Source organism: Madurella fahalii (genome assembly GCF_045866475.1).
Source record: "Madurella fahalii IFM 68171 DNA, scaffold_2, whole genome shotgun sequence".
Classification (NCBI taxonomy): domain Eukaryota; kingdom Fungi; phylum Ascomycota; class Sordariomycetes; order Sordariales; genus Madurella; species Madurella fahalii.
In genome coordinates, this window is record NW_027263972.1 from 6,159,859 (window position 1) to 6,172,420 (window position 12,562).

The 12,562-nt window shown below is 59.1% G+C and overlaps 5 protein-coding genes across 5 annotated transcripts; 3 read left to right on the plus strand and 2 right to left on the minus strand.

Annotated features, from left to right (window-relative positions):
* Positions 1-354: 354 nt before the first annotated feature.
* Positions 355-4,798, plus strand: MFIFM68171_04553 (uncharacterized protein; the record flags this gene model as incomplete). The annotated part of the gene is made up of 2 exons (XM_071059973.1): positions 355-520; positions 579-4,798. 2 exons carry the CDS (start codon positions 355-357, stop codon positions 4,796-4,798), a joined length of 4,386 nt encoding a protein of 1,461 aa, XP_070916074.1.
* A 708-nt stretch (positions 4,799-5,506) lies between these two features.
* MFIFM68171_04554 (uncharacterized protein) lies at positions 5,507-8,182 on the plus strand (the record flags this gene model as incomplete). Its single annotated transcript, XM_071059974.1, has 1 exon — positions 5,507-8,182. The coding sequence occupies one exon, from the start codon at positions 5,507-5,509 to the stop codon at positions 8,180-8,182; it is 2,676 nt and encodes an 891-aa protein (XP_070916075.1).
* Positions 8,183-8,663: 481 nt separating this feature from the next.
* On the minus strand, positions 8,664-9,131 carry VPS55 (Vacuolar protein sorting-associated protein 55; the record flags this gene model as incomplete). The annotated part of the gene is made up of 2 exons (XM_071059975.1): positions 8,664-8,797; positions 8,876-9,131. The coding sequence occupies 2 exons, from the start codon at positions 9,129-9,131 to the stop codon at positions 8,664-8,666; spliced, it is 390 nt and encodes a 129-aa protein (XP_070916076.1).
* A 702-nt stretch (positions 9,132-9,833) lies between these two features.
* PRE5 (Proteasome subunit alpha type-6) lies at positions 9,834-10,758 on the plus strand (the record flags this gene model as incomplete). The annotated part of the gene is made up of 3 exons (XM_071059976.1): positions 9,834-9,871; positions 9,931-10,042; positions 10,111-10,758. 3 exons carry the CDS (start codon positions 9,834-9,836, stop codon positions 10,756-10,758), a joined length of 798 nt encoding a protein of 265 aa, XP_070916077.1.
* Positions 10,759-11,022: 264 nt separating this feature from the next.
* On the minus strand, positions 11,023-11,813 carry MFIFM68171_04557 (uncharacterized protein; the record flags this gene model as incomplete). Its single annotated transcript, XM_071059977.1, has 2 exons — positions 11,023-11,579; positions 11,639-11,813. The coding sequence occupies 2 exons, from the start codon at positions 11,811-11,813 to the stop codon at positions 11,023-11,025; spliced, it is 732 nt and encodes a 243-aa protein (XP_070916078.1).
* Between the last annotated feature and the right edge of the window lie 749 nt (positions 11,814-12,562).

The window sequence follows — 12,562 nt, forward strand, 5'->3', positions numbered from 1 at the left end:
CGGCAAACGCTCGGGCCTGCCACGGCACGGGCACTGCTGCCCTAGGTACAGTACCGACCGCCCAGCACGGGGCAATGCCATTGTGCATTTCGGGCATCTCACGACGCCAAATTTTGGATACTCCGACATCCCGCGCCGCACAGAGACCACGACGGAAAACCACAGTCAGGCCAAGATCAGCTGTAGCCTTGCACTCATACTGCGCGACGCTGTCTACAACTCCGTTTCGGCGCGAACCACGCAGCGGCGCACCCCTCGATGCATCGCTGTCTGCCCGCCTCTCGACATGTTCCCCTGAACTAGCGCTCTTGCTCGCTGTTGGTCCACGACGTCGGGAATGATCGCGGCGCAACAATGCCCTTAGATCCCCTCTTGCCCGTCGCTCCGGCGAGGGTCAAGGCCTTGGTGCTGCCCATCGGCCACATCAAACGCGAGCGCTTCACCGCCTTCGTCGACCGTCTCAATGCCGAACAAGTCGTCTTCCTGCGGGATGTCACTCCCGATGCCCGCCCACATAGAAGTGAGGGTGCCCCGCGAACGGTGTGCCAGAAGCTCTTGCTGACGCTATACTTGTCCAGACATGTTCTCGCCCCTGGCGTTCCCCGACGGCGCCATGTTCTACGATCTCATGACGCACCATCCTCCGCCTTCTCATCTCTCCCTCTCGCCATTTGACCTGTTCCGGGAGCCCCTTGCCGTTATTGCCGTGGCTGACGGCGCCGAACTACCCAGTGTCGTCTTCAGCAAGAGACAGTCGGGCGGCAGGACCGTCGAGGAGACAAACATACGGACGCTCTATCAGGAGCTGGAAGATCTGAGAGACCGATACCCCAAAGTACTCGCGCACCAGGTCTTGGTGTTTGACTACCTGCCGTCCAAGGACAAGCCCATACCGATACCCGAGGGCATCGTCACCGTACCGCCTGCCGAACAGTCCAAGCGGACTACAATAAAAACTGTCATGTGCGACATATCTGCCTTGATCCTGGCGGAGATGACCACTCTGGCCAAGTCTTACGAGGGCATGAACTTCATAGACTCTCCGGGGCACTCCTCGGCCCGCAGTGCTGCGAGAGACGAGCCGGCCGAGGCCGTGAGGAGAAACTCGCAGTTCGCGCTGCCGGTAAATCGGTCGAGCTCTACTAGTGGGCTTCCTGATAGGAACCACGTCCGCATGTCTATGCCTCCCGTTCCGTCCAAAGGCACATCATTTGGCTCGAGTAATTCCACTCCTGCTCGGCCGTCAACACCCGTAAACGAAAAGCCTCTCCCATCCCCGCCTTCCACGTTCGACAACATCATAGGAAGCATGGAGCCTACCAGCCCTGAGCGGAGAGGAGGGCATGCGCGCTCCGGCTCGGCGGAAGGGTTCAGGGCACAGAGTCAGGAACGTGTACCGGTTCATGGGTATGGGCCTGGCGGCCTTAATGAGCGATGGAGGAGCAAGGGCAGGTGCAGGGTTCAGGTGGTGATCGGATCGCTCTACCTCCAAGCTGGCCTGTGGAGTAATGCGCTCAAGGAGCTCAGCGAGGCGGCAACTGTCGCAAAGTCAATTAATGATCATCTCTGGCACGGAAAAGCCCTGGAACTCGCGCTCGTCTGTCTCTTGCTGCTAGGCTGGGCCGATATCGAGTTTCAGGTTCCGAGTATCATGCTCCCGCCCCACGAGAAGGGGACCGGCATCGCCGCTGCCCTTCAGGAAGCCGAGGCCAAAGATCCCAATCAACCCCGTTGGCTACGGAATCTTCAGGTCTACATGCCCGAACTGCTCGACCGCATCCTCGGGCTCTACTCGAGGATATCCGCCGAGCACTTGCCGCCCGTACCTTTTTCCGAAGCCGTCATCAGATTCTGCAGGATGCTCTCGGCGATCCACATTGCCAACGGGAAAGTCTGCCGGCAGTCGCTGGACATGATAGTCTTGAACACTGTGCCTAGCAAACCTTTGACCACGTCGCCCCGTTTCACCATCCTGCCGACCCGCACCCAGATCGTTTCTACGCTGTTCAAGGCATTTCCGGCCTCGTCCTCGGAGCTCCTGACTACTGTCGACCGCATAGTGATTCTCAGCGGCATCGCGTCGGTCCTCGGCCATCTAGGATTCCAGAGAAAGAAGGCCATGGTTGTCAGGGAGCTTGTCTCGGTTCTGGTTGGCGGCTTGGTTGAGGCGCGCACACGGGGCGCCGCTGATGTTGGCATCCATCCGGCTGCTGGGTTGGTTGGCCTCAACGGCGCAACCGGGGCCGGTGGAGCGGGTGCGCTGGAGCTTGCTGAGGGAGACATCGAGCATGGAATCGAGTCCTTCCTTGGGCTCATGCTCAAGACGTACGGCGTAGTCGGCTACGACGCAGGATCGAACATGTCGGATGATGCGGAGCATTCTTCGGATTCAGAGATCGTGGCACGAATTCAGAGACAGTCCGCAGCGAGATTTTTTGGCATAAAGAGCGTCAAGCTCAACGTCCTCCGCACTTGCATAAACTTCTCCGAGGCCCTGCCGGACTTTGCCGGAGTTTTAAAGTACTCGAGCGACCTGCTGCGAACGGCTGGGAGCGGGATCGCCCCTGGGCCACGGAGGGAAAACGCATATCCGACGATAACCAAGGAGGAGCAAGTTCGTCTGAGCGCCAATATCCTCAAGACGTCGAATCTGTCACTACGCTTGGGCATGGGTTCTTTGACAGCCGAGTACTGGGACGAATTCCTGCTCCGTGGCGTCGCACTAGAGCCGTTGCCTCCGACCAAGACTCCTATCTCACACGCCAAGACCGTTCTTCCAGGAATAACCACAGCTCGCAGTTCCCAGGATGTCGACCCGTTCATCTATAATCCATTTCTGAAGCGGCCTGATACGGCGACCGTCGACCGGACGTTGGTCGCCGGCGAGCCGGCGAGTTTTAGGCTAACCCTTCAGAATCCCTACGAGGTTGAGATAGAGATAAAAAGTATCCGGCTCGATACCGAGGGCGCCGAGTTCGAATCGGCAGTGGGAAGTACCGTTATTGGACCATATCGGACGCAGATAATGAGGTTGTCTGGCATTCCCAAGAGTGCGGGAGCGGTGAAGATCACGGGTGCGATAATCGAGGTCCGAGGCTGCCGGGAGAGGAGATTCCCTATCTTGACGGATCCGTGGGCCCCTGAGGATGAGGTCAAGATCAAGGCGACTGGGCTTGCGGCGCTCGATGCGAACGCCGCGGTAGTGTCGCCTGCTATCCACCGCCTTAAGCTGGAACACGTCGAGCTCAACGTCATTGCTCCGCAGCCCGTTGTTGTGGTGAAGTCGTCGACTCTTCCTCAGTCGTCGGTTATGATCTTGGAAGGAGAACGGCAATGTTTCTCCATGACGTTACAGAACCTTTCGACTACGACACCTGTAGACTTCCTCCTCTTCTCGTTCAAGGACTCGACACAGGAACCCCTGCAGATGGCGCTAAACAACCGTGATGCAACTGCCACGGAGCTTTATGAGTACGAGCTTGTGCTCGCCAAGAAGCAGGCTCTCCGTTTAAGGAACCGCGACGACAGCCGGAGATTTATCGCTCCCGGTCAGACTGCGACATTTGACTTTGAAATACTTGGCAAGCCAGGCCTCACGCACGGGGTCATCCAGGTGGACTATGCGCACCTCGGCGTACCGCATGACGAGGTGGCCGAGAAATTCTACACGCGCCAGGTGTCGATGGAGCTTACCGTCACTGTCAACGCCAGCGTCGATGTTACGCGGGTTGACGTGATCCCGCTCACGGGCGAAATTCCGGAGCCGCTTTGGGCTCGAACAGCTAGCCACCGAAAGGATGAGCCGCCGTCGGAGCCCACCGCAGACACGCACTGTTTACTAGTGCTCGATCTCCGCAACTCCTGGCCAAGCCAGATGCTCGCTACCCTCGAGTCGACCGACGGCTTCAAAGTCGAAGAGCACATCCTCCCGGGCAACACATCCCGCGTCGTCCTCCCCATCAAGCGAGTTTACCTCGAAGACCCACACGCTTTCATCCCGGCGCTAAACCCGGCGCGCCAGCGCCAGTTCGTCGTCAGCACCAAGATCTCTCCCGAGGTCGAGCGCGCCAACCGCGAAGCCTTTTGGTACCGGGAGAAGGTCCTTGACACCCTCAAGGGCACATGGCAGGCCTCGGGCGGTAGGGCGATCCCGCCGTCGCGGTCGGGCGAGATCGAGCTCCGCGCCGTGCGCTTCACGTCGCGGATGATTGAGTCGATCAAGGTCGACGAGCTCGACATTGACATCTCAGTGGTCGACCTGTCCGTGGGCGGAGTGCCCGTCGGCGACGACGGTACTGCCACTCAGGCCCGCAACCGATCCGACCGGAACGCCACGGTCGTCTACGTCGACGAGTTCCTCGAGCTGCGCGTGCGCGTGACCAACCGCAGCGCCCGCCCCGTCTGTCCCCTCCTCCGGCTCACCCCGGCGCTGTGCCACCGCCCGTTCAACGTGTCGCTAGACTTTACGCGCAAGCTGGCCAAGTTTGCGTGGAACGGGAATCTGCAGCAGGTACTGCCGCTCCTTGAGGGCGGTGGGGCCAGCGTGGAGGTGACGATGGGGGTTACGGCGCTGTGCAGGGGCGAGTTTGAGATTGCGGGGAGCGTGGAGGAGGCGATGATCTGGGTGGATCTCAAGGAAGAGGAGGAGGAAAAGAAGAAGAAGAAGGAAGAAGGGGAGAGGAGAGAGCGGACCGAGAAGGAGGCGCAGGTCATTATCTTGGGCGCGGCGCTGGGGAAGAGGGAGAGGAGGGTCTGGCATGCGCGGAGGGGGTGTCGGTTGATCGTGAGGGATCGGTAGGAATGATGGATGTGGGATAGCATGGGCGTGTGTAGATAGATATTCACATGGGGAAACAGGGCGGTTGAGATGGTTGATGGGGCCAACGCACCGGCCGAGGAGCGTAGCGCGTGGTATGCCATGATGAGGTTACTACGGTGTGCTCGTATTAACCGTCCACTTAGACGCGTTTTCCGGAACACGTCTTGGGACTCGGAGCGCAAGTATAAGTCCATCTCACCCTCAGCACACCCGAAGATATAGGTTTTAGGTCCCCTGCAGACAGACGGTGCTTATCGGTGACTCCGGTCCCCGAGCTGAAAAGTCAGGGAACCGACCGACACTTGCGCTTGTGCAGGGTTAGGGTTATATATAGGGGAAGAATCGGTGTCATGCCAAATCGGACCTTAACAACTCCGTCTGAAAGACTCCAGACCGTTTTGCCACTTGTCTCTCGTCTCGGCGATGGCAGTCGAGGAATTTCACTTTTGGTATCTCCTCGCTCACCTACACATGGAAACCCCTCAACCCTAACAGTTTCATTCTTTGTGGCGGCAAGTCTCGTCGGAGAGCAGGGTAGCGTCATCGCAGAAGTGAAATCCCTCGGAAAAGTTACCCTCTCAGTCAACAACCTGCTTAGACGACAACCACACTTTACCCCAGGGGGGAATTGGTTGGAGAGAGAGAGAGGACACCGGAAATTAGAAAATAAGAAAAAGAACAAAAGCCATGGCCCGCCGCCCCCGTATCCTCTTCCTCGACGCCTACGACTCCTTCTCTAACAACATCACCGCCCTGCTCACCACCCTCCTGCAGGCCGACGTCTCGGTCCTGCCCATCGACTCGCCTCTGCTCCTGGGCCACCCCAGTTCCGCATCCGAGGCCGGAGACGACAATGGGGACGACGAGGCGCTTTACAGACGCTTCGCCGCCGAACTGTCCCGCTACGACGCCCTCGTCTGCGGACCCGGCCCCGGCCACCCCGCCAACGACGCCGATGTGGGCGTCATGAGGCTGGTGTGGTCGCTCGCGGACGAGCATCTCCTGCCCGTGCTGGGTGTGTGTCTCGGGTTTCAGAGCCTGGTGGCCGCGTGTGACGGTGGTGTGGGGAGGTTGCGGAGGGGGTTGCACGGGATGGTGAGGGAGATTGTGCATCGCGGTGACGGGGACGGTGGTGGTTATGATGATGATGGTAGTGGTGGTGGTGGTGGTGCGGATGATGAGAGCGAGGGGGATATCTTTCGTGGTGTGGGACGGTTCAAGGCGACGCTTTATCATAGTCTCTGCGGGGATGTCGGGCAGGGACAGGTCGGCTCTGAGGAGGAGTGGAGGGAGAAGAGGTGGAGGCCGTTCCGGAGGTGTGCGGATTTAGTGCCCCTTGCGTGGGTGGAGGAGGATCGCGGGGATGGGCATGGGCATGGCGGGATGGAGAGGATCCTCATGGCCGTGAAGCATAGGACCAAGCCGTTCTGGGGCGTGCAGTACCACCCGGAGTCGGTATGCACTGAGGAGGAGGGCAACAAAGTCGTTGTGAATTGGTTTCGGGAGGCGCAAAGGTGGAACGAGCTGCGTGGGCGGGTGCCGGTGATGGAGGGGCAGGGGTTGGCGAGAGCTGCGACGAAGCCGAGCTTGCTTTCTCAGTTGGCTTGCGTGGCGTCAGAGGACAAGCAGTGGTGGGAGGTACTAGACACGGACCCCGTGCTGCATTCTATGACTGTGCAGCTGCCGCGGGGCGTTCAGGTTCCGGATATTGTCGAGGCTATCGACCATGAAGGCTTGGAGCGCATCATTCTTGATTCGGCCAACGCGGCGCCGGCAACGTCCAGAGCTGATGTGCGAGGGCGGTACAGCATCATCGGGGCTGGACTGGAGGAGGCGCTACGCCTCGAGCACCACACCGGTGACGACTATGCCATTGCTAAAATCGGACGTCTCAGGGGTTTGCCTGTAAATCTGTCACAGCAGGTCCCGCTTGCCCGGTATGGCAGCATATGGGCCCTGATTGCTGGGTTCCACGACGCACGCCGCCTTGACGCTCCCGAGCCATCAACTACACCTTTCGTCGGCGGCTTTATGGGGTATATCACCTATGAGCAAGGCCTAAGTGATATCGGTGTTTCTCTGGAATATCCGCGCCCGCATCACCGGCCAGATGTCTGTCTGGCGTGGATCACCAAAAGTATCGTCGTAGACCACCTACTTGGGGTGGTTCACGTCCAGCACCTCCGCTCCAGCGGCTCCGAGAATGACTCATGGCTAGAGAAGACGGCAGGCAGGCTGCTATCATTGCAGGGCTCTCAACGCAGGCCATCTTTCGACTTGTGGAAAGAGGCCCAGGCGCCGCAGTTTCCCAAGACACGGCGGCCATCCAGGAGTACCGCCATCCAGACCCCTCTGACAAAGGAGTATGAAACGAAAGTCAGGGTCTGCCAAGAGTATATCGCAGCAGGCGAGTCCTACGAGCTCTGCCTCACCGATCAAACTACCATCACGCGGCCGCTAAGCGACCCCCCGCTCACCGAGACCACCGCGTTCCCACAACCTCGCAGCAACAACAAGCAACGCCGCCAGTCCGCCACCTCCCCGAGCCCCTCACTCTGCCCCTCCTGGTCCCTCTTCAAGCGCCTCCGCACGCGGCAGCCCGCACCCTTCGCGTCGTACCTCCGCCTCGGCGGCGCGACCCTAGTCAGCGCGTCGCCGGAGCGGTTCCTGACGTACGACCGTGCCGGGCGCTGCTCGATGCGGCCGATGAAGGGCACGGTGCGCAAGTCGGAGGCGGTCGCGACGCTCGTGCAGGCCGAGCGCATCCTGCACGTGCCCAAGGAGGAGGCTGAGAACCTCATGATTGTCGACCTGGTGCGGCACGACCTGCACGGCGTCTGCGGGGCCGGAAACGTCTCGGTGCCGCGCCTGCTGAAAGTTGAGGAGTACCAGAGCGTGTTCCAGATGATCACCGTCGTCGAGGGCCAGTTGCCGTCGAGCGGGGAGGGTGGTGATAATAATAATAATAGTGGAGGTGCTGGTGGGGCAAGAGGAGGCGGGTATACGGGGCTGGACGTGCTCGCTGCTAGCTTGCCGCCGGGCAGCATGACCGGCGCGCCGAAGAAGAGGAGCTGTGAGATTCTGAGGCAGGTGGAGGGGTTCAAGGAAAGGGGGTTGTACTCGGGTGTGGTTGGGTACATGTGCGCTACCGGACGGGGTGACTGGAGTGTGACAATTCGCAGTCTGTTTCGTTGGGATGACGAACAGGTGGTTGTCTCGAACGACGAGGGAGAAGAGAGACATGAGGTGTGGCGGATCGGGGCCGGAGGGGCGGTCACCATCTTGAGTACCCCTGACGGCGAGCGGGAGGAGATGTTTACCAAGCTTGCTGGGCCGCTACGTGTTTTTGGTGAGGCATGTTGAAGGAGTTACTTGGTTCAAACCGTAGACTGGGATTTATCATCAAGTCATGCATGGGAAGGGGGTAGATGGAATGCAAAACGGACACTCAACGTGTCTTCAAGGTCAAGGCATAGGTTGGGAGTTGGGCGGGGACATTGATTTGGGCTCAACGGAGCATATCAAATGCAGCGCTTTAACGCATGTATCAATACAGTTATCAAACAAACAGACATCAACCAATGGGGAATACTCGTGAATATACGATTATATGCGCCATGTTATCCTTTCCAACCACGATTTCTCTTTCTAGCAGCATGCCAAAAGCCACTATTCGTACCTCCAACCCGCTAGCCCCCATCATGCAACTCGAACGAAACCCAGTGTCGTACACCCAATACCAGAAAGACACCGCGCCACGAACCCTTCCGTTGCCATTTCCATCTACACATTCTCCATGACCCCAGCTCTCGCCACATTATTAACCACCCGTCCCGGCAGTCTCCTAGAACTCCTGCTCCTCCTGGAAGAACATGGTGAAGCTGATAATAGTCCCGTAAATGAGCAGCCCGCCAATGATGGACATGACCATGGCGGGGATGGTGATAAGGTTCGAGTGGGCGAGTACCACGGGAAGCGCTGTATCGTTCATTAGCTCCAATTGTCGAAGCGGCTAGCAATGAAAGTAAAGGGTCGGGAAACGGGGGAAGAGCATACCAATACCCATTACCACCAAGAACCCAGTGCAGAACCGCCCCAGGTCCAGCACGGCCGCGCCCGAGCTCTCGACAAAGTCATCCGGGTTCGCGCAGTGGCTGCAGATCCAGTTGGGCACGGGCGCCAGGACATATGTAGCAACCACGATCAGCGGGTAGTAGGCTTGCCAGAGCGTGCACGAGAGGATCACCAGGAGGAAGCCGACGGCGAGGACGAAGGAGAGGGCGATGATCGTTTTGAGGCCTGCTGATGGCATCTTGGCGGCCTGCTCTTCCTTCTCTACTGAGAATCCGCTTCGCAGTGTATTCCCGGTAGGTGGCGTTGCGTCTCGCGTGAGCGGTCGGGCGTGACAGCGGCCGGGAGGAAGGCGATGCTCGGGGAGGGCTGCGGCTCGCACGGGTACCAAGCGGAATGGTGGAAGCTGAATGAGAGGATGGTGCCCGTTGTGTGGGTGCCGTCGGCGTTTGTTCGTCAATGGGCTTTTTGAATGGTGCGGCGTCGGCGATGTAGCTGTCGAGCCGGCGACTGGAGTTGGTGGCTGCCGATATCCGGATTGCGATGACGGTGGATTTGGAGTTGGGAGCTGTGACGATCTGAGGGCCGGGGACGTCGTCAGCCTTGGCGGGTCCCTTGTCCCGGTTGCGCAGTTGGGGCTGGGATGACGCTAACTTGGAGAGGAATAGCGGGCTTCAGAAGGCCCGTGCTCAACTCACGAACGCGGGACTGCTGATTCTTCTAGGCGAGGTTTTGAGCTACCGGGTAGCCAGGTACCTGCCGCCTTGCCTGGGCGACGACGAAGCTAGGAGCTGCCTGGGCGCTGTCAGTGGAACAAGCTTCCCCACGAACCATCGCAAACCCAACATCTCCAAACTTACACACATTTTCCCCCGATCGATAGCCGCCTTGCCGATCCGATCCGATCCGTATCCCCAAGTTTTGAGCGGCACGACTCACCATCATGTTCAGAAACAACTACGACAACGACTCGGTCACATTGTAAGCTCCAGCCGGCCTGGTCCTGCCATCCTCAACCTTAGGCTAACCACCATCCAAAGCTCGCCGCAAGGGCGGATATTCCAAGTCGAGTATGCAGCAGAGGCAGTCAAACAGGGTTCGGTGGTGGTAGGGATCGCAAGCAAGACACATGCCGTGCTGGTAGCAATCAAGGTTCGTGCCCCGCCCCGCCTTTATGGCTGTCGCTCCTAGCTAACCTCTCCCTCCCTGCCCGCCTCCAGCGCAACGCCGAGGAACTCTCATCGTACCAAAAGAAGCTTTTCCCGATCGACGAGCACGTCGGCATCGCCATCGCGGGCCTCACGTCTGACGCGCGCGTCCTCTCCAACTTCATGAAGCAGCAGTGCCTCGGCCACCGGCTCACGTACGGCCGCAACATGCCCGTGCGGACACTGGTCGAGATGATCGGCTCCAAGGCGCAGATCAACACGCAGCACTACGGCAAGCGGCCCTACGGCGTCGGCCTGCTGGTGGCGGGCGTCGACGAGCAGGGGCCCCACCTGTTCGAGTTCCAGCCGAGCGGCATGACCGAGGAGATGGTGGCATTTGCCATTGGCGCGCGCAGCCAGATGGCCCGGACGTATCTGGAGAAGAACATTGATGCCTTCCAGAGCTGCAGCCGCGAGGAGCTGATCCGCCACGGCCTGCGCGCCCTCAAGGAGAGCCTGGTGCAGGACCGTGAGCTGACGGTCGAGAATACGAGCGTCGGCGTCGTGGGCACGGGCAAGGCGGACGATGGCAGCACCAAGGTAGAGCCCTTCAAAGTGTTTGACGGCCAGGACGTGGCGGTGTGGATAGAGAGCGTTGCCGACGACAAGGAGGGCGGCGGCGGCGACGGCGAGGGTGAAGGTATGGAAGTCGATTCATAGGATGACGACACCTCCGAAGATTACGATGATGAGAGTGTAGACGACGATTACAACCGAGGCGGCATGGGTGACCGGTGAGCGATTTGTACATCGCACTAGCGCTCCGGCCCAAAAACATGCAAGCTTTTCGCGTTTAACTAGACCGGAGTAGCCGGGGCGTCTTGATGGGGGTTACATTCAGATCCATTGATACCTTTATTGGCTCTCTATTGACATCAAGGGGACGCCGAAGCACGCTAGTTAAAGGTTAGGCGGTACCTAAAGCTACTGGTTACTCCACGACAGTTTCAGTACCGACTCGGCTACCTTGTAGTCCCTCAACGCCTGGATGGCCTCCTCAGCCGACTTGGCCTCGACCAAAATCTTGTCGTTGTCACCGTGGATAAACCCCTCCTGCACACTCCTGCGGATCCACTCTAGGATACCGTCGTAGAAGCCATTGATGTTGAGCACAACGATGCCCTTGTTGTGAATGCCCAGCTGGTTCCATGTAGATGTCTCAAACAACTCCTCGACGGTGCCGTACCCGCCGCTCAGCGCGATGAAGCCGCTGCCGGGCCCGCCTTCCAGCACCTCTTGAGCCATCATGCGTTTGCGCGTGTGCATGTCCTTGACAATAGTCGTCCGTCCGTACACAGCCTCCTCGGGCACCGCCAATTGCGCGTCGCCGTCCCCGTTCAGCTGTTTTGAAGCGTATGTCGGGTCCCGCTCGTACCGCACCAGCGCCTCGGGAATGATGCCGTGTACCGAGTCCGGTCCCGAGAGGGAGACGAGGGTTTTGGCGACCTCACCCATGAGCCCGACTGTGCCTCCGCCGTAGACTTGTACAAAATGAATCGGTTAGTCGTCGTTAATTCGCCCATTGGTATGGCAAACTCACCGAGTCCAATATTGTTGGCCGCCATGGCCCGGGCTAGCGCGCGGGCGGCTTCAACATGCGCCGGGTTATGGCCTGCTGAAGCGCCGCAATAGACACAAATCTTGGTCCTCTTCGTTGCAACACTCGACGGTGTCGAGGTGCGAGATCCCGGGAACGAAGCGCCGCCCGACTCCATGATGTGTGCCGATGGCGGGGAGCAGAAACACTGAGTGGGTGGTGTCGGATTGTGACGGATGAGGCGCTCCCGCTTCTTTCAACCGGGCGCTAGTGCTTAAGTAGGCGCCGTCTGAGCCCCTTGACGCTGGATGGGAGCAATGCCACGTATATTGATGGACCCGGTCAGGAATTCCTGGCAGGCGCTGGGAATCGTCGACTCGGACTGAAGTGGTGGGGTTCCAATTCCAGCGAATCGCGAGGCGCAGTGAGCCAACGTTACGAGGATGGAGTGGCACGGAAAAGGAAAACTACCACTGGCACAAAGACCAAGTCTCATGTACGCTTTCCCGTCTTATATACGGATACCCGGAGTCGAGTCATCGACTCTCTGTACCCTGCTTGGGCTGTGCCAGGGTCCTGGATCTCGGCCCGCTGTTAACGTTATGTCATACTTCAGGCCCATCAAGGTCCACGGATTGGTCACGCGGTTGGCCCCTCGACTCGAAACAACGAATCGCCAACGTAAGAGACCGGTCAGCTTTGTGGAAGGCACGCAGGTCCATCACGGATCTCCCCGCTGGGGACAAGCCCGGAATTCAGGGGAAGTCGCACAAACATGGTGCGGAAGAAGCCCAATCGGATAGTTGCCCGTCCGCTTGACGTTCGGTGATGGTCGGAGAGTTCGCCGCTGATTCCAAACCACATGAATGCCGTCAAACAAAAAGCCCAAGATCATTGGCCCATACGATCTCGCTTACCAGGGTTGTG